The following is an 18,834-nucleotide window of genomic DNA, read 5'->3' on the forward strand; positions in this document are numbered from 1 at the left end:
CCCATTGGTACGCTCAGTACACTGAGTCCCTCCTCCGTGCCGGCGCTGGGCCTCCAGTGACACGGGAGGTGGGGTGTGGCCCTGCTCTTGCAGAGCTGGTTTTCCTGGGGGGAGGGTTGCCAGAATCCCACCCCTTTGTAATGAGAGCTTTAAGAGACATTTACATTTTCTTGCTCTTTCCTTTTCTCGAAAGGTCTACATCCGGATAAAAGACAATGAGTGGAACGTCTATCGGCGGTACACGGAGTTCAGGAGTTTGCACCACAAGTTACAGAACAAGTACCCTCAAGTGAGGGCCTACAACTTCCCACCCAAAAAGGCCATTGGAAATAAGGTAGGTACCATCACTGCCCGGGGCCAGGCAACTCTCAAACTGGTGCCTCTGTCTTCTCCTTCCATTGGTGATTTAAACGTATGTGCTCCTTTGTTTAACTCAAAAAGTTGGCTAATATGAGAAAAAACAGGAATGAAGAAAACAGTCACCCATCATTCCGCCCGCCTAAAGACAATCGCATTATGTTTCGTCTATGTCCGTCCTCTCATTTCTCTAAGGCAGGGGCTGTTCTGTTAAAAGGCCAGAGAGTAGATATTTTGGCTTTGCGCACCGTACCATTTCAGCCAAAAATACCCAGCTCTGCCATCGTGGCAGCAGCTGCAGACAGCATGGATGCACAGGGGTGCGTCCGTGTGCCAGTAAAACTTTACTTTTAAGAAGAGGTGGCAGCTGGACCTGGCCTGTGGGGCATAGTTTGCCAGCTCCTATTCTGAACCAAAAAAAAAAAATGTTTTCTAGTTTTTATCCATGGTTGTCATGATATTTATTTGGACTTAAGAATATGGAGTTATTTCCCTGGCAGGGCTTTCTCAGAAGAGCTCCTTTTATTATTACTACCTCATGAAGTTTAGTCATTGATAATGACCTAATTTGTTTCTGTGTATTCTCCAAATGCCCTGGAGAAAGGAGGCGCTTGCCCCGCGCATGCTTGCTGGTCGATTAGCGTTCATTCATTCATCCAGCCAGCATTTACTGAGCACCAGTTAAGTATCACAGTGCAAGGGGCACCGAAGATGACAGCCGAGCCAGGCGTCAGGCCCCATTGTGTTGTCTGCCCCAGCCGGTCAGCATCGTTCTGTCCTCCATCACGTTTGCAGCCGTTCTCCATCATGGCTGTGCTTTGGATCACTTGGGAAGCTTTAAAAACTCTGAGACCTGGCCACCCCCCAGCCCCATCTTGAGTTCATTGGTCTGGAGTGAGGCCTGGGCACTGAGGGATTTAAAAGCTCTCCAGGTGGCTCCTGGATGCAGCCAAGCTGGAGAACCCCTGGCTTCCTGTCGAGTAGGAAATAGAGACATTTCATCAATTGCAGCGTATTAACTAGCTTGGCAGGGGCAGTCGAATCAGATGAGGTAACGTGGACCCTTCTCAGGGCCTGGGAGGAAACGGGCCTTGGATAGGAGGCATTCCTCTCCTCCTGTGGTTCTCAGAGTGTGGCTCCTGGTCAGCAGCGTGGGCCTCACCTGGAGCTTGTTAGCGATACAGATTCTCAGGCTCCATCCTGCACCTGCTGGAATACAGGCTCTGGGGCTGGGGCCCAGCAGGGTGGGTTAACAAGCTCTCTGGGTGGTGCTGAAGCACAGGAAATGTGGGGACCAAGCGCCATCACATTGACAAAGCTTGTGCAGATTCCATTAGCCATGAATTTCCTAGTTTGTCTCTGGAGGAGGCGCCTTGCCTAGGATTTCCTACAGTCTTTATCATAGAAAACCCAGAGCAAGAGTTTCCATAACCCACTCCCCACACTTGGGAATTCCAGAGAGAAAAGTGTTATTGACCGTTACGTTTATATCTTCAGAGATTTCTGTGTTTAAACCAGATTAGAAACCTGATCACATCAGGGTGTGCTGGAACATAATTTAAACAGTTATAAAGCAGGTTTATCTCAGGCCCACAATAAACCTGTTGTTCTTTTTTTTTTTTTCTGTTGAAGAAAAGTAGAGTTGAGCCCATAAAAACGGAAGACTTAGAAATTCTATACTTGTTCATAGCAAGGGGTACAATAATTCTTAATGAAAAGAGGTGGGGGGACTATATACTGATTTAATCTAATGACTTGCAGGCTCATACAAATCTTGGGACCCATCCAGAATGTCTTAAAATGTCACAGAACAAAATTCTACATAACCAGCATATTATCCCTGTAAGATGTTCTCATTTGCAGAGAGCATTACACGGAAGCAGCCCTTCCACGATACCTGCAGGGAATGCGGTGTTGCTGAGGGACTTATACAAGGCTGAACTTGGGACATGTCTGTCTTTCACTGTGTTTTCACTTCCTATGGCTGCTGTAACAAATTCTCACACATTTAGTGGTCTAAAACAGTTCAGGTTTATTATCTAAAACTAGTCTCTCTGGGCTCCGATTAAGGCGCGGGCAGGGCTGCGCTCCTTCTGGAGGCTCCAGAGGAGTCTTGCCTTTTGCAACTTCTAGAGGCCCTTGGCTTGTGGCCCCCTTTGTCTTCAAAGCCGCAATCACATCACTCTGGTCTCTGCTTCTGTCTAGATAGTAGTCACATCTCCTCTGACTCCTCTTCCTCTAATAAGGACCTTTGTGACCACAGTGCCCTCCCAGCCCCCCGCCCCCGATAATCTATGATCATCTCCTACCTCAAGTTCTGCAAAGTCCCTTTTGCCATGTAAGGTAAGATGCTCTCAGGCTCTGGGGTTAGGATGTGGACACCTTTGGGACCCACACTTGCTGAATGATTTCTCTGCAGCCCAAAAGGATGCCCTCCCCATTCCATCTCTCCTCAAGCCTTATAGTTAGGCAACACTTACTAAGACAAGGCAAAGTTGCCAAGAACAACACCAGTCTTAAGTACGTTGGTGTTCGAGGCTCAGGTTTAGTGAGATGAAGCGTAGGCTTTCCGGAGTTCCGTGACTTAGAAAGAGTGTGAAGCAGTCCTGTCTCTGCTGTGCCAGGAGCAGGGACCGCGAGGGAGTTTCCCCTCTGAGGTGGGTCACCTGCAGCCCTGCCCCCCGTCCTCCCGTCCCTGTCAATCCGGAACTGACCTACAGCAGCAGTGGCCTTTTCGCCTGTGAAATCTGTATCAATAGGGCACCCAGGACAACCCTATCTGCAAATAAATGAGCTTGGTATTAAGGTACCATCTTGGTGGGTCTGGCGCAGTGATGACCGGCTCGTACACATGCTCTGGCTGGTTCTTAACTAGGTCTTTGGTCCTGCCCCGCATGGTCAGGGGTGGATCTGACAGTTTCCTCTCTTACTCAGGAATCTGACAGCTCAGAGCTGTCCTGGGGTCTCAGCCTCTTTTCTCGTCTGTGTGACCCTTTAGCTTTTAATTGGCTGGTCAGGGTCCGACTGTAGTTTGATTCCCTCCACTTGCCCACACCCCATCCCCCACCAGAGTACACTTTGGCTGATGCCAGGACAGATCTCAGGATCTGTCTGATTTCCAAGGGCAGAATGAGTCAGGATTCAGGACTTGAGTGCCCAAGAGAGGCCAACGACGAACTCTTCTTTAGAGACCAAGCTTGAGCGGCCACAACTGGGTCTGATTGCTCAGTGTACCTGCTTTGATACCCTGAAGGTAAATTTTCTAGAGAGCTTTGATTCTAAATTGACCCAGAAAAATGTACTACATCAAAATCTTTTCTTTGATTGGATCACTTCACCAGTGAAACGCTGGCCCACTTGAACCATTAAGGCACGTTGACACAACATCCTTGGGTGGATTGAGTTCCATGCACCTTGTTGCTCTAAGCCTTGGACCCGTTAAATGATTGACTTTAGAATCCACAGTCTTGGACTGTATTCAAGGACATATTAAACATAGTGTAGCCTTTTAAAATTCACCAGATGAGTATCTTTCTAGCCTGAATTTCTAGATATTTCCCCAGCTTTAGAAGTAAAATGTGATCTTAACCCCAGTTTGAACTTTTAAAAAATGGATTAAATTTACACATTTTATAGTTTCTGGATGCGAAATTTGTCTTCGCCAAATCATTTCTTTTACCTCCATATGCCACGTATGTGTTTAGTTATAAATGGGCAGGGTGCCCAGAGCACTTGCTAAAGATATTTCCATTCTTGCCCTGCCTACAGTCCCTTTCCCTCACTGTAGCCAGAGTGAGGTTTGTATAACGTCAGTCAGATTGTATCACTGTTGATTAAAACCCACCAGCGGCACCAGTTAAATTCAGGACTCTTTGCTGTGGCCTGTGAGGTGTCCCCCAATAGGTCCTCCACTTCCTCCCCTACCTTATCTCGTGCCCCCCTCCTCTCCCTCTACAGACCCAGCCACTCTGACCTCCTAAGACTTCCATGGGATTCTCTGGCCTTTGCACCTGCTGTTCCCTCTGCCTGGAACAGCTTTTCCCCATCTCTGCATGGACAGCTCCTCCAACTTGTGAGGTCTCAGCTTAATTCCACTCCTCAGCACCTTTGTCAATGCCACTCTCTAGCCCGTTACTCTGTTTTCATTTTCTCCCAGCCTCTCCTGGCACGTACCATGAGTGGAAATGATTTATTCGTGTACTTGAGTAGCGTCCATCTCTCTGCCCTGGAATGGAACCTCAGGAAACAGGGCCTGGGTCTGTTTCTGTTCACTGCTCTCTCCAGCTCCTAGTATAGAATCTGACACACCAGAGACACTCGTGGCCTGAATGAATGAATAAATGAACAGAAATTAAATGGAAGTTTCCCTTTTATTTTCTTCTTTACTTCACTGGGTCTTGGCACAAATTCAAAAAAAATCTGAATTCTGTGGAATAACTTTCAGGGTATCTTTGGAGGTTGTTCCCACTCCACTTTTGGCTGAATATTTCTTGCAGAATGAGCAAGAGCCTGGCAAGCCTTTGCAGACAGGAGAGCAGGCTGCCTAGCAACCTGAGGATGTGGACTGGAGCTCGCTGTCCAAAAGGATTTCGCTGGCATGAGGGCTTAGGTGGAGGATGTGTTTTTGATGTTGCTACTAAAAGTCTACATTATTGCTCAGTGAGCAAATGAGAATTGAGGGACTGTCGTTCCTTCCTAGGACAATGGAGTCGGTCTCTGGAAGTTCATTTGGCACCAAGGCAAGGCAGATCGCTTTCCCCTGGGCTGCAGATAATTCAACTTGTTGGAGAAATTATGCGTTAAAATTCTCATTAAAAACACATACGCCAGTGTGCGGTGGAGGAACCGAGGGGCACCCGCAGAGCCATGGAAAGCGCCTTTGCAGCTCCCAAGAGGCATAGATTGCAGTGCAGCCCCAGGGATGATGGCAGGACCCCAGCCAACAGTGGGAATGAGCAGCATCTGGAGGAATGTGGAGGCTGATGAATTCTTCCACTTGGCAAACATGTTACAAGCGCAGGGGTGTTCTGCTAGGTGTGGGGAGTCGAAGATGATTTAAAGTATGGTCTCTGCCTTCACAAACTTCAGGTTCTTGTAGGGAGAAAAACTAGTGAATCCTGTGGGCTAGCGGAGGGTCCCAGTGCACTTGGAGAAGAGCAAGGAGGGGGAAGCAGAGCTGCTTGCTGCAGGAGGGAAGATGCTTGAAGGGCCAGCAGGAGTCCCGGTGCTGAATCTCACATGAGGGAGCAGGTGGGGACGCAGGCAGTTCAGGGGACGTCCTTCCCGTCCTTGTGCCCATTTCCTCCGTGCATCTGCATTAGGCTCCTATGGCTGCCTTAACAAATACCACAGACCTGGTGGCTTAGAGCAACACACACGTATTGTCTTGTAGTTCAGTGAGACCTAGTCTGACACAGGTCTCACTGGGCTAAAGTCAAGGTGTTGGCCAGGTCGGTTCCTTCTGGGGGCTCCAGGGAAGAATCTGTTTCCTGGCCTTTTTGCAGCTTCTAGAGGCTTCCTGCATTCCTTGGCTTGTGGCCCCTTCTGCCGTCTTCCACGCTGCATCTCTCTGACCATTCTTCCGTAGTCACATCTTCAACCTTTCCTGACCACAGCAGGGAAAGGTTCTCCACTTTTGAGATTAGATGTGGTCCAGCCAGATAACCCAGGATCATCTCCCCATCTCAAGGTCCCTAGTCACACCTTGCAAAGTCTCTTTTGCCATGTAAGATAATGTAGTCACAGGTCCTGGAGATTAGGGTGAGAACATCTCCGGGGGAGGCATTATTTTGCCTACGTCGTGCCTCTTTCCTTGCCTGGAGTAAAAGAACATTACTAGTACCTCACTTTACAACTGGGGAAATGGAGACACAGAGAGGTAAAGTGACTTGTCCAAGGTCATCTCGCTCGGCAGTGTCAAGGCTGATGTGTGTGCCCAGGCAGACAGTCTGCAGAGCCCTAAGCCTTCACCCTCTCACCACAGATCTGCTGCAGAGGACCCTGGAGGGTGGGTGAGTAGATTATTTAGCCATTGCCCGGTTGGTAGATATTTACGTTGATTCCATAATTCAGTTTCTTAACCTCGTTGGTGTAGAAATCAGGGAGCAGGTGACACCGGGGCCCCCGGTTGCCTCTCCCTTCTGCTGAACCATCCAGGCCTCACTTAGGGACCATTTTTAGAACCGCCTACCCTCACTTAGGGACTATTTTTAGAGCCAGGAGCTGCTGCCTTCATAGTTGACCCTAAGTGTATAGAGAGTCAGTCATTCATTCCTTTGTGTATGTATTCATTCTGCAGGACTTTGCCAACCCTGAGAGTTAAAAAAAAAAAAAAAAAAAAAAGATTCTTGCTGGTTCACTAGCTGTGTGGCCTTGGGCAAGTTATCTGACCTCTCTGTGCCACACTTTCCCTTCTGTGTAACAGGGATGGTCATGGCACTTCCCTGCTAGTGATGTTATAAGGATTTAAGGTGGTAACGTTTCTAAAGTGCTCACAACTGTGCTTGCGTGTGATAAGTACTACGTATGGGTTTGTTAAAGGGGCATATGGTCTGGTTGTGAGATGGAGCAAGCAGACACATAAGCGCGTCCATACTGTAGAGGATGCTGGGATTCTGAGCCTGAGCAGTGGACGAGCCTGACATAGGTGGTCCGTCCAGAACCTCCACACCGTGTGTTTCTGTGTATAGTAATGCCAGCCATCCTGTGCCCAGCTTGTCATATATACTGGAGGCTCTGTATTCATTTTCTCATCATGCAGTTGTTGCTAAGCCCTGTAGAAAAATGTCTTCTAGGTGAGGAAACTGGGCTCGGATGCTGTAAACACACCGCCCAAGGTCCTGTGGCTCCTATTAGGGATTGAGTCAGACTCATTCTAATGGCACTGTGCCTCCTGGTCCGGAAGCCTCTAAACCCACACCCAAATCCAGGAGCTGGTACTGCAGGAAGTCACTGTTACCAGAGGTTTCTCTGTGGAGATACAACATCTCACGGGATTCTGCCAGAAACAGCCTCATGTGGAAGAAGATCCAGAAGACAGTGCAGATACCGGCACCCAACTGGAACGGAGACACAAGGAGCTCAGACACCATCCCCTGAAGCTGAAGTTTTTCCAAGAGAAGTTTAGGAGAGAAAAGAAACTCCAGCCGAATGAAGCCGTAAACGCAAGGTTGTTTCTTATTTGACACTCTGCCAACCACTGTGTAAATAGTCCCAGTACTTAATGTATTAAACAAGAAGAAAAAAGAAATTGGGCTCATTATACATCACACATTTGTGTTTCTCTTTAATACAGTAAAGGCCTCTTAAGATATGTTCCAGGAGAGCAGTTGCCGAAGTCATCTTGCCAGAAAAATTGTTTCAGGAGAGAGACAGGGCTGAGCCCTAGACCTGGACTATGTATAAGTGTACATATGCAGATATGGATATATATTTAATGAGTGGGGAGTTCTTGGGAGGACTTTTCTATAACATCAAATTAAAATCCAATTTTAAAAATCAAGGTCAGGGCTTCCCTAGCAGCGCAGTGGTTAAGAATCTGCCTGCCAATGCAGGGGACACGGGTTCGAACCCTGGTCTGGGAAGATCCCACATGCTGCGGAGCAACTAATCCCCTGCGCCACAACTACTGAGCCTGCACTCTAGAGCCCGCGAGCCACAACTACTGAAGCCCACACGCCTAGAGCCCATGCTCTGCAACAAAGACAAGACACCGCAATGAGACGCCTGCACAACTGCAACAAAGAGTAGCCCCCACTCGCCACAACTAGAGAAAGCCCGCGCGCAGCAACAAAGACCCAATGCAGCCAAAAATAAATAAATAAAATAAATTTATTTTAAACAAAATCAAGGTCATTTTATAAACAAATAATCCAGAGCCAGAAGCTAGAGGTGTATTTGCTGCTCTGGTCCCATCCCCTGTGTTTTCTGCATGTAGCATATGGAGAGTTTGATTCCAAGAGAATCATCTTGGCAGTCTCAGGTCACAGACCTTGCAGGTCCCACCTCTTCCAGGAAGCCTTACCTGAACTCAGAGTGTTAGCTGTCCTTCCTCTGGGTTCCTTTCCCATGCTGCCTCTGGGCTGCCTGATGCACAGCCCTCTCCCCCACCCCCATTAGCCATGGAATTAGGGAGCAGAAACCAGGCCTGGTGAGTCTTTGTCTTCTCAACATCTCTACCTGAGAAGTCTAAGGGTTCTTGTCAGAAAGGCCCTTAAAATAAAACAAATAAATGGAAGCTTTGTTAATTTCCAGGTAAACATTCTTTCACTCTTTCATTTCACAAATCTTTATTGCGTATCTATGGTACACCAAGTCTTATGGCTCCTGAGATGAATGAGATGTGTTTCTTGCCCTCAGGGAGCTCACAGTTTCGTAGGGCAATTGGTAGAGCACCCCGTCCCCAGTAAGTGCTATGGGGAAGGTTAAATCCAGGGTTTTGTGGGCGCCAAGGGGAGAGTATATCATCTAGGATGCTTTTCCCTGCAAGTGATAAAAACCAAAATCAAACTATTTTTAGTTTAAAAAGAGGTATCATTGGCTTCTGTAACTGAGAAGTTGAGGTCTGACTTGAGGAATGGCTGGATTCAGGAGCTCAGTGACATCATCAGAGGTCAGTATTTTGGCCAGTCATTTTCTCTTTTGCTGTCTTGCTTCTTATCTGTCTGCCTGTCTGTTTCTCTTGCTTCTTATCTGTCTGCCTATCTGTTTCTCTCTCCATCTGCTTTTTTTCTGAGTTGGCTGCATTTTCAGGCAGGCTCCCCTCTCATGGCAAAGATAGTCACACACCTCTAGGCTTTCTCTCTATCACCTTAGCAGCTCAGGCAGAAAGAGTAAATCTCTTTTCAGTGTTCTGGTCTCAGCACTGATGCTCATTGGCCCAGTGAGTGCCGCTGGGGACTCACTGAGTCCTGTGCCTATTCCAGGGTCAATAATAATGACTGTGATTGGCCAGGTCATGTGCTCAGCCTTGAGTCAAGGGGTGGAATCAATCCCATCCCAACCCCATGATCTGAGAGTGGGAAAAGGTTGATCTCCCAGGGGAAGATTATAGCACTGCCACCAGGAGAAAAGGGCATGGGTAGTGTGTGTAGGCAAAACAGCAAGGGGGGGACCAGCCTGGGGGAGAAGGGAAAGAGGGAGATCAGAGAAGTTGCAGAACAGAGCCTTGAAGGATGAGCCTTGAAGGATGAGCAGGATCCAGCTGTTGAGTGAGATGGGGAATTCCAGGCAAAGGAAACGGCACTTTGGAAGGTGGAGTTCGCGGAGCAGCTTGACTTCTCAGGCTTCTTGGGAAGCAGTGTGGAGGATGAATAGCAGGAGACACTGGCCCAGAGAACTGCACAGAGGTCTACAGACTTATTGAGAGGAGCATCATGCATTCAGTCATTCATTCAACAGCTCTTTCTTGAGCACCTACTATGTGCCAGCCACTGAGGCCAAACAGTTAAGAGCCCTGCTTGCATAGGGCTTAACAATTCGGGGGGTGGGGAGAAGGGGATGAAGAGGGAAGACAGATGACGTACACTTAAACAAACATACAGATAATTTCTGATGATCTCTGAATAACGTACTCAGTAGAAGAGATTTAACACTAGAACTGTCCTGGAACGGTTACCCAGGTCATAGGAGATATTAAGTTATGAACTGAACAGTATGGAATTTCTTTGGCCTGCAACTAAAAAACAAACAAAGAAATAAAATTTTTTGCCCACTGCTGCCAACCACAGTAAAATTACTCAGCTCCCTTTAAAAGACAAGGGTAAAAATAGAGAGGTAGTACGTTTTCAGCTAGCAATGGACTATCATTTGGGCTTGACCTTCTGCTGCTTGATGTTCAAAGCAGCTCAGTGCACTGGGTAATGGATCCATAGTTCGTTTTAGACAGGTGCATAAATCTTTGGGGGAAGCTAGAAAAATGAGCCAGCCAGGCAGCCCTGGCATTCTGCTTAATCCTCATTGCCGCCTTTTATCCTCTCCCCTCGTCTTCTGTTTATTCCGCCCTCTTACAGTGGGGAATCCCCACGGAAAGTGCAGACTGGAGTTTCACACAGGCATTCTTCAAACTAGAGCATCAAATAAGGAATGGTTTTGCTGTCTGGGGCCTTTCCCTCAGTAATACCATTAGTGTTCAGGCAGGTCTGGAGAGCTGTAAATCATGTCTTTCACCATTGCTTCGGGGACTGTTGCAGATGCCTCAAATGTATTGATTTTGGAAATAGTTGGGCATAACTGTTTTCCCGTTTCCCTTAGATTAGGCATCACTGCTATGCACCAGATGACCGATGGTGTGCCAGTAAAGCCGGTAACCAAGCAGGGCAAAAGATGGCTGCATCTTTTCAGATTCTCAAACAAAGTGGGAAATTATTGCCTCCCAGCGATCCCCCAAGTCTGTGTTTAGTCCACTTTGCGTGGCACTGGTCAGCACCATGGAGAGTTCCACCGTGGTTGTCATTTGTCTGATGATTTCCCTCTCTGGATGGGTATGTGAATCATTGGGTTTAAACAGATTCAGATGCTCAGACCACACTTCAGACCTACTGAATTAGAATCTCTAAGGGTGAAGCCCTAGAATCTGTATTTTTGAAAAATCCTTGGAAAGTGCTGACACAGCTGGTCTGCAGATCACTGATGGGGGTGCCACTGGCCAGAGGCCCAGGAATAGGAGACAAGTTGCTCGAGGTAACATGATGACGTATTCAGAGAGCCAGGACTGGAACCTCTGATGAGCCCATTTCCCCTCTGTGGCTTCAGCAGGCTCACTTATTCTCAACCTTGTGTTTCTGTGCCAGGGTTTCCAGCCAATATCTGGCTTGAGATTAACGATATCAAATAGGACCTCAAAGGATGGTTTCAAATTCTGTGTCATATCTATTTTTTCTAAATATCTTGCCACTTAAAGTGTGTTTTTTGCACCATCGACATCACCTCACCGGGGAGCCTGTTAAAAATGTGGAAACCCATCCCCCCCTCCCAGGTCCAGTTGACTCAGAATCTACATGTTTAACAGGCTTGCCAGGTGAACTGATACACACCAAAGTTCAAGAAGCAATGTTCCAGGGTTTTTGCTGTTCACTGTCTGACCTGGATGCTTCCAGCAGAGCTCTTCACCACTCCTTCCTTTTCCCCTCCAGGGGGAAGATTTCTGCTCAAGCTGTCAGGTGGGCAGGCTCTGAGCCACACCTGTCAGCGGGCAGAGTCACCGTGTGTTAAGCTGGTGCATCAGGTTGTACCTGTGTCCAGCCCCAACCTCCCAGGTTGAAACAGGAAGCTCCCTAGAAGCAGGCCGGCTCAGTCCCTTGCTGCTTTTCCTTCTTCTTATGTGATATTCATTCGTATGCATTAAGTAATTGTGTTTAAGTCAGTAGGGAAAGATGTGGTCCCTGCCCTTGTGAAACTTTTAGTTTAGCAGAGGCAGACATTAACAAACAAACCTATAAAGAGAGATACTTTCAAGTGCTTTTAATGAGCTTTTATGTAGGAACAGTGCAGAGAGCTATAACAGAGAAGATCTGATTTAGTCAAGGGGTCCGGGTAGGAACATTTAAAGTGAAATAAAGGGGACCGTGTAGCAGTTAGCTAGGAAACAACCCACAAAGCCCACTCCAGGTAGAGGCAGCGGCAAACGCAGGCCTGCAGGCAGCTCTATCCTGGGGACTGGGTCAGAGTCTCTTCTCTTCTAAGCTCATTTGGCTTTTTCCTCTCTTTGGGCTGGACAGATTTTAGTTCTTGGTGAAAACTTAGGGTCTCTGTTGTCTCCAGGCTCAGGACTGCCTGACCCGGGGTGAAAATGTGTTCCATATAGACATGCAAGGTTTGCAACCAAGGCCTCAAGCTCGAAATCAAGTCCGACTCAGCCTTTGGGCCTTTATCTCCCTTGGGGTGGTGGGAGTGAGAGGAACTTGGGTCTCTGGGGTGATGGAGGAGAGCATGGGTCTGGGGTCCCCTGAGTTTGGACTTGAGTCTGAACCCTGATATACTGGCGTAAACCAGCACATCACCTCGCTGTGCCTTGGTGTCCTCAAGTACTGGCATCTCCCTCCTGAGGTTGCTGCCAGGGTTAAGGGAGGTAACAGGACAGGCTTAGAACACGCCTGGCCCACAGTGAGCTCAGAAACTGCTGGTGGTGGTTGGTACTAGGCCGTCTCCTGGGTCCCCTGGCCACACTGCCCTCTTAATGCCATTCCCCTATACCCACCCCCCACAGTGGGCAGGGCACCGTTCCCAGCCCCATTTTACAGAGGGGAAACTGGCTCAGAGTGGCCTGCTCTAGGGCTCAGCCTGATTTAGCCCAGGAGTTCCTATCCTAGTGTCTGAGGATACAATCCAGGTGGTCAGTGAACAAGGATCACACTCCATTTTCACCACTGTCTCACTGACATGTGAACTTAGGCCACAAGCTGTACCAGTGGTTGTGGCATCTGTGACTCTGTCCCCAATAGAAATCAGTTACGTGGATTTCCCTGTCATGTGCTGCAGATGGCTCACCATCCTAAAGCTCGTTAGCACTTTGAAGGCAGTGATTAGACCTGCCATTAGATCTTGTTATCAATGCCCCAGCTGAGAAACACTTGCACTGGTTTATCACAGTTGTGATAGCTGTGCTTAAAATATAAAAGCCGAGCTTTTCTGTCTAATCCTATGTATCTTGTTTCGGGAATTTAAAAACACGTTTCTGACAAAGGGACGGTGGGCTTCACCAAGGCCATACAGAGAGCCCTGCCAGCGCCCCTCCCTCGCGTCCCCAGGGCCCTGGCAGAGGGCTACCACCCACCTCGGCTGTTTCCAGCTGCCTTGCTCTTTCCAGGCTCTTCTCCCTATTCCTTCCCCTCCAAGTTCCTTTTTTGTACAAGCAGGTGCCGGATAAATAATTAATAGGGTGGGAAAACTTGTTGGAAATAGTACAGCTCATGTTTATTTTTAAGCAGCTGAGATATAGAGCTCTGGTCTAGGTGCAGTCTAGGTGGGGAAAACGTCTTTGGCTAAAAAGAGGTGCTGTGAGGTTGATGAGGGCTGCTGTGAGCAGAAGGCAGAGGATTTTTGGATAAGCCTGGGCGCTGGGAGGCTTGAGGGCTTGGGTGGGAAGCCCAGGGAAGGAGAGTTCTGTGACCTGAACAATGAGTGGAGGATGTCAGGGGAGAGCCACAGTTTCAGTGAGGACCTGAGCAAAAACCCTCCCAGACTGGCAAAGGCGTGAGAGGAATTTGATTTACGTGATTGAAGAGAGCAGGAATGGATTGCAGCTTCAGACATAGCTGGTCCAGGGCTCATAGGATCCCATCAGAACCTTGTCTCTCCCTCCCCCTTTCCCTCCTTCCCTCCCTCCTGTGCTTTCTCTGTGCTGGCTTCGTTCTCAGACAAGCTTTCTCCAAGATGGACTCTCTGGCAGTTCTAGGCTTATATCACCCCAACAGCAACCCCAGACAAAAGAGTTTCTTTTCTGGTAGTTCCAGCAGAAATCGTGGAATTAGGCTTCATTTATCTGCCTGGATGTTGTGCTCTTTCTTTTTTTTTTTTTTAACAGCTTTAATCTTTTTTATCTACAGATTTGCCTATTCTGGAAATGTTATATAAATGGAGTCATATACGATGTGGTCTTTTGTGACTTCACAGAAGCATGTTTTCAGGGTTCATCTGTGTTGTGATATGTATCAGCACTTCATTCCTTTTATTGCCAAGTACTGTTCCATTGTATGGATACAGCACATTGTGTTTATCCATGCATCAGTTCATAGGCATTTGGGTTTCCACTTTTGGGCTATGATGAATAATTCTGCTATGGACCGTTGTGTCTAAGTGTTTGTGTGGGCATATGTTTTCCTTTCTCTTTCGTTTCATTCTTTTGTTTCATTTCATTCCACCTAGGAGTGGAATTGCTGGGTCATATGGTGCGTCTTTGTTACACATTTTGAAGAACTGTCTGTTTTCCAGAACGGCTGCACCATTTTATATTCCCATCAGCAACGTATGAGGGTTCTAATTCCTCCACATTCTTACCAGCACTTATTATTATCTGCTTTTTTTTTTTTTTTTTTTAGCACCACCCTAGTGGGTGTGAAGTAGCGTCACCTTGTGGTTTCAATTTGTGTTTCCCTAATGACTAATGATATTGATCATCTTTTCATGTCCTTATATATATCTTCTTTGGAGAAATATCTATTCACATCCTTTGCATTTTAAAATTGGGTTACTTGTCTTTTTATTGTTGAGTTGCAATAGTTCTTTATGTGTTTTAGATACAAGTCCCTTATCAGATAGATAATTTACAGATATTTTCTTTCATCCTGAGTTGTCTTTTCACTTTCTTGATGATATCCTTTGCAACACAGAAGTTCTTAATATTGATGAAATCCAATGTACTTATTCTTTCTTTTGTTCCTTATGCTTTTTGTTGTCATATATAAGAAAGCTTTGCCTAACCCCACAAAAATTTATTCCTGATTTCTTCTAACAGTTTTACAGTTTTAGTGCTTTCATTTCATTTTGTGATTTGTTTGGAGGTAATTCCTGTGTATGGTGTAAAGAAGAGGTCTAACTTCTTTCTTTTGCATGTGGATATCCAGTTGTCCCAGCACCATTTGTTGAAAAGATAGTTCTTTCCCCCATTAAGTTGTCTTGTCATCCTTGTGGAAAGTCAGCTGACTCTAAATGTGAGAGCTTATTTCTGGACTTTCAGTTCTTTTCCATTGATCTAAATATCTGTCCTCACGGGAGTACCACACTGTCTTGATTACTGAAGTTTTTGTAGTAAGTTTTGGAATTGGGAAATGAGTCCTCCAGCTTTGTTCTTTTTTTCAAGACAGTTTGACTCTTCTGGGTCCCTTAAATTTCCATATGAATTTTAGGATAAGCTTGTCAGTTCTGTAAAAAAGGCACCTGGGATTTTGATAAGGGATTATGTTGAACCTGCAGATCAATGTGAGGACTACTGTCATCTTTATAATATTACGTCTTCCTTTTTATGAACATGAGATGTTTTTCATTTATTTAGGTCTTCTTTGATTTCATTCAACAATGTTTTGTAGTTGTTGGAATACAAGTTTTGTACTTCTTTCGTTTCTGTGCTCATCCTTGAGCCAATCTCTGTGGCCAGAGGGAATATTGCAGTAGCTGGACCTGTCTCATGTGCCTGCTTCTGCAGCTGGAGTGGGGAGGGCAGCCCTTCCCCAACTACGTGAACTGAAAGTGAGAAACAGGAGATCTTTGGAAGGGTTATTATAGTCCTCTAAACAGAGGCGTGGAGGGGATGATTGCTGGGCAGGCAAAAAGAAAGAAGAAAAATTGGCTGTTATAAATTCTTACAATCACAGCCTCAGTGAAGGCATCTAAAGGGATACAGAGGCAATGGAGCCAGGATTTCAAAGGCCATTGTCCACTAGATTACCCCAGAAAAGAAGAGATGAAAGGAAATCACTGACACCTCCAGCATCTTAGGGTACAGAAGGGATTGTTTTTGGAATCTGACGTTCAGCAAAGACCTAAGACATCAAGGCTTCATCAAGGGCTTAAGACAAGGCCAGTTTAAGAGGATAGTAACAAAGAGTTAGCTGGGGAGGTGGGATCTCCTGCCTGGAAAACTTATACTAACCACACCTCCCTCCCAACCAACCCACCAAATCTAGTTGAAACCTGCTCATTCTTTGATCCCTTTCCTGGGGCTTGTCAACACAACACACTATCTTCCTTCTAATTATCACTCAATTTTGCATTCATTTCTCTGACTAGAGCGTGAAGACCATGTCTTTTGTGCTTATCAGTCACTGGGGATAATTATCATACTGAACCCATAGGTTATTGTGAAAATTAAATGGTCCAACAAAGAAGATAGTAATGATGGTAACAGGTAGCCCCGACTGAGTGCTTGCTTTGTGCCAGGCACTGCAACTACTACTCTTATCCCTCTTTCAGAGATTATAAAACGGAAGTAACTTTTCCAAGGCCACAGATCTAGGGAGCAGTAGAGCTGGGCTTCAAACCCAGGTGGTCAGACCCCCCATCTCAGGTTCTTCACCACCAATTCGAAGCACTAACACAGGGCCTGGCACAGAGCTAGCCCTCAATACGGGTCGGCTGCTGTGTGTAGTCAGAGAAGGAGAATCTTTACTACTGCGCAGAGTCGCTGATGTTTGTGCACTGGCCCCATAGTCCCAGGGCTGGACCCTCAGTGACCAGGGTAGCAAGGAGCCCTCTACCTCATCCCTTTCTCCACATGTATTAGTTGGGGCAGAGCCAGCTGCTGTGGCAGATTTAAACCCCAGACTCTCAGTTTGTTCCTTGTTGACGTTATTGTCCCACGTTTGTGGTCAGAAGTGGCTTGTGCCTGGGCCCAAGGCCTTTCCATCCTGAGCCTTCATTATGCCCTGGGGCAGGGCTCAGCAAACTTCTTCTGTAAAGAGCTTTGGCAGTAAATATTTCCGCCTTTGTAGACCCGATGGTCTGAGCAGCCACTACGCAGTCCTGTTGTTGTAGCATGAAAGCAGCTACAGACAGTGCAGAAACAAACCGGTGGACTGTGTTCCAATAAACTTTATCCACAGAAACACGCAGCAGGCCCGATTTGGCCCATGAGCTCTACTTTGCCGACCCTTAGGGCCTTGGAACACTTCACCAGGGGTAGAGAAGGGAGGAGAGAGTGTGAAAAAGACACATCCACTTGTGCCTCGGCCCAAGAGTGGAGCATTGCTTCTCCTTACATTTGATTGGCAGGAGCTAGTCCCTCGGCCTCACGTAGATGCAAAAGGGGCTGGGGAGCGGAGCCTCTGTCTGGGTCACTGCTTTCCAGAAACAAGTCTCCCTCTTGGAGGAGGAGCATGCATTTGGGGGTCAGCCAGCTGGAGTCTCTACCCCATGGGGAGGCACCTCCCCATGCTGCAGCGAGTAAACCGGGAATGTCATGGGCCCCCAGTTTGAGATACATTTGCCTCTTTATTAAGTAGACAGGCCAGGGTTGGACTTCTGGTTCCCATTGTTCAATGGATGTTTGACCTTGGACAAGTTCTTCACCTCAGTGCCTCCATTTCCCCATCTGTCAAACGGGTCTAATAATAGTGCCCACCACCCAGGATGTGAGGATTAAACAAGGTAATATATGAAAACTGTTTACCCTTGAGCCTGGCACAGAGCTGTCAGTCCATGGCAGCTGTCGTTGTCACCGCCATCACCATCCGCAATTCTCTAAGCAGACACCAGGGGAGCTGCCACCCAAGACACTCCCAGGAACCCTTCAGGAACCTCCTTTGAAGACCCCTGAACTCCATGAGATCAGAAGGCCCTTTGATTCTCGGGGACTCTGAGTCTAGGAGTCTGGGTTAAATCTTGGCTGCCAGGCAGGTCTGTGCTTCAGTGGCCCCATCTGTGCAGTGGGGTTGGCAACAGCTCTTCTGCCGTCAGCACGTCAGCTGAGGCTGGAGGGGAGAAGGGCGGAGCATGTTTTGAAGGAGCGTTGAAGAGAAAGAGGAGGAGGGCAAAGTAATGGCCCCCAGGTCACTGCAGCACCCCCTGCAGAGAGAGGTGGGAGAGACACCAGCCCTGAGCCGCCACCTCCCAGTACCGGTAGGGACCACTTCTGTTCAACGCCCGTTGGCCAGAAGTGGTCCTGGGACCCCGCCTCACTGCAGAGGTCACTGAGAAATGGAACAGAGCATATAGATTTTTTGTGAGCACCAACTTCCTATGCTGTAGTCTTAGTCACCACTGGATCTCAGCCCCTGGCACAGTGCCTGGCACGTCGTGTTGGTTGAATAAATGCATGATGACAGCACCCACTCTCATTTTACAGCTAAAGATGCTAAGACCTCGAGTTGGGACATGTCTTGACATGTGGCTCCTTATTTGACTCTGACTCTATTTTTACTTTGCTTCGGAGAGGAAAACTCCAGAGGCCTTGTCCAGGGTAAATCAAGTTCCCAAGTAAAACTTTAAAATAATCCCTTTATCCTCCCAACTTCATCTTATCCGTTTGGCTTTATGATATTGTGATATAATAAGAAACACACATTTGCTCTTTGTCCCTGGTTCCTGGCAGAGAGCTCATAAAACCCTTGCAATCTCCTGGGTGATAGGGGTGAAGTGAAAGGAGCATCTTTTGGTACAATATTTGGTCTGACACAAGAGCTTCTAAGACCCTTAGAATCCTGGAGTGATAAGAGTGGGTTTTTTGTATGCTAATGAAATGGCTAGTGGCTGGAGCCCCAGATAGCTTCAGGATGGGGTCTGGTCCCCGGACGGCATGATTAGAAGGTTGGAACCTTTAGCCTCTGGGTAGGGAGAAGAGCTGGAGATTGAGTTATCACCAGTGGCCAATCATTTAATCAGTCACTGCTGTGTAATGGAATCTCCATAAAAATCCTAAATTCTGACGTTTGGAGAGCTTCTGAGTTGGTGAACACATGGAGGTGCTGGGTGGGAGGTACACCCAGAGAGGGCATGGAAGCCCCATTTCCCCCCCGCCCAATACCTTGCCCTATGCATCTGATCCAT

General features: G+C 47.3%; 1 protein-coding gene across 3 annotated transcripts in view; it reads left to right on the top strand.

Annotated features, from left to right (window-relative positions):
* The window catches only part of SNX29 (sorting nexin 29), a 549,826-nt gene that overhangs the window by 457,967 nt on the left and 73,025 nt on the right, over nucleotides 1–18,834 (top strand). For all 3 annotated transcript variants that reach the window (XR_003793181.1, XM_029220773.1, XM_029220774.1), the window contains one exon: nucleotides 194–334. Coding sequence is in view for 2 of the 3 variants with exons in the window: in XM_029220773.1 (XP_029076606.1) it covers nucleotides 194–334 (141 nt within the window). In the remaining variant the exon portion in view is untranslated. The remainder of the gene's footprint in view (nucleotides 1–193; nucleotides 335–18,834) is intronic.

This window comes from Monodon monoceros, unplaced genomic scaffold (assembly GCF_005190385.1).
Source record: "Monodon monoceros isolate NGI ecotype Baffin Bay Population unplaced genomic scaffold, NGI_Narwhal_1 Super_Scaffold_13, whole genome shotgun sequence".
In the NCBI taxonomy this organism is placed as follows: Eukaryota; Metazoa; Chordata; class Mammalia; order Artiodactyla; family Monodontidae; genus Monodon; species Monodon monoceros.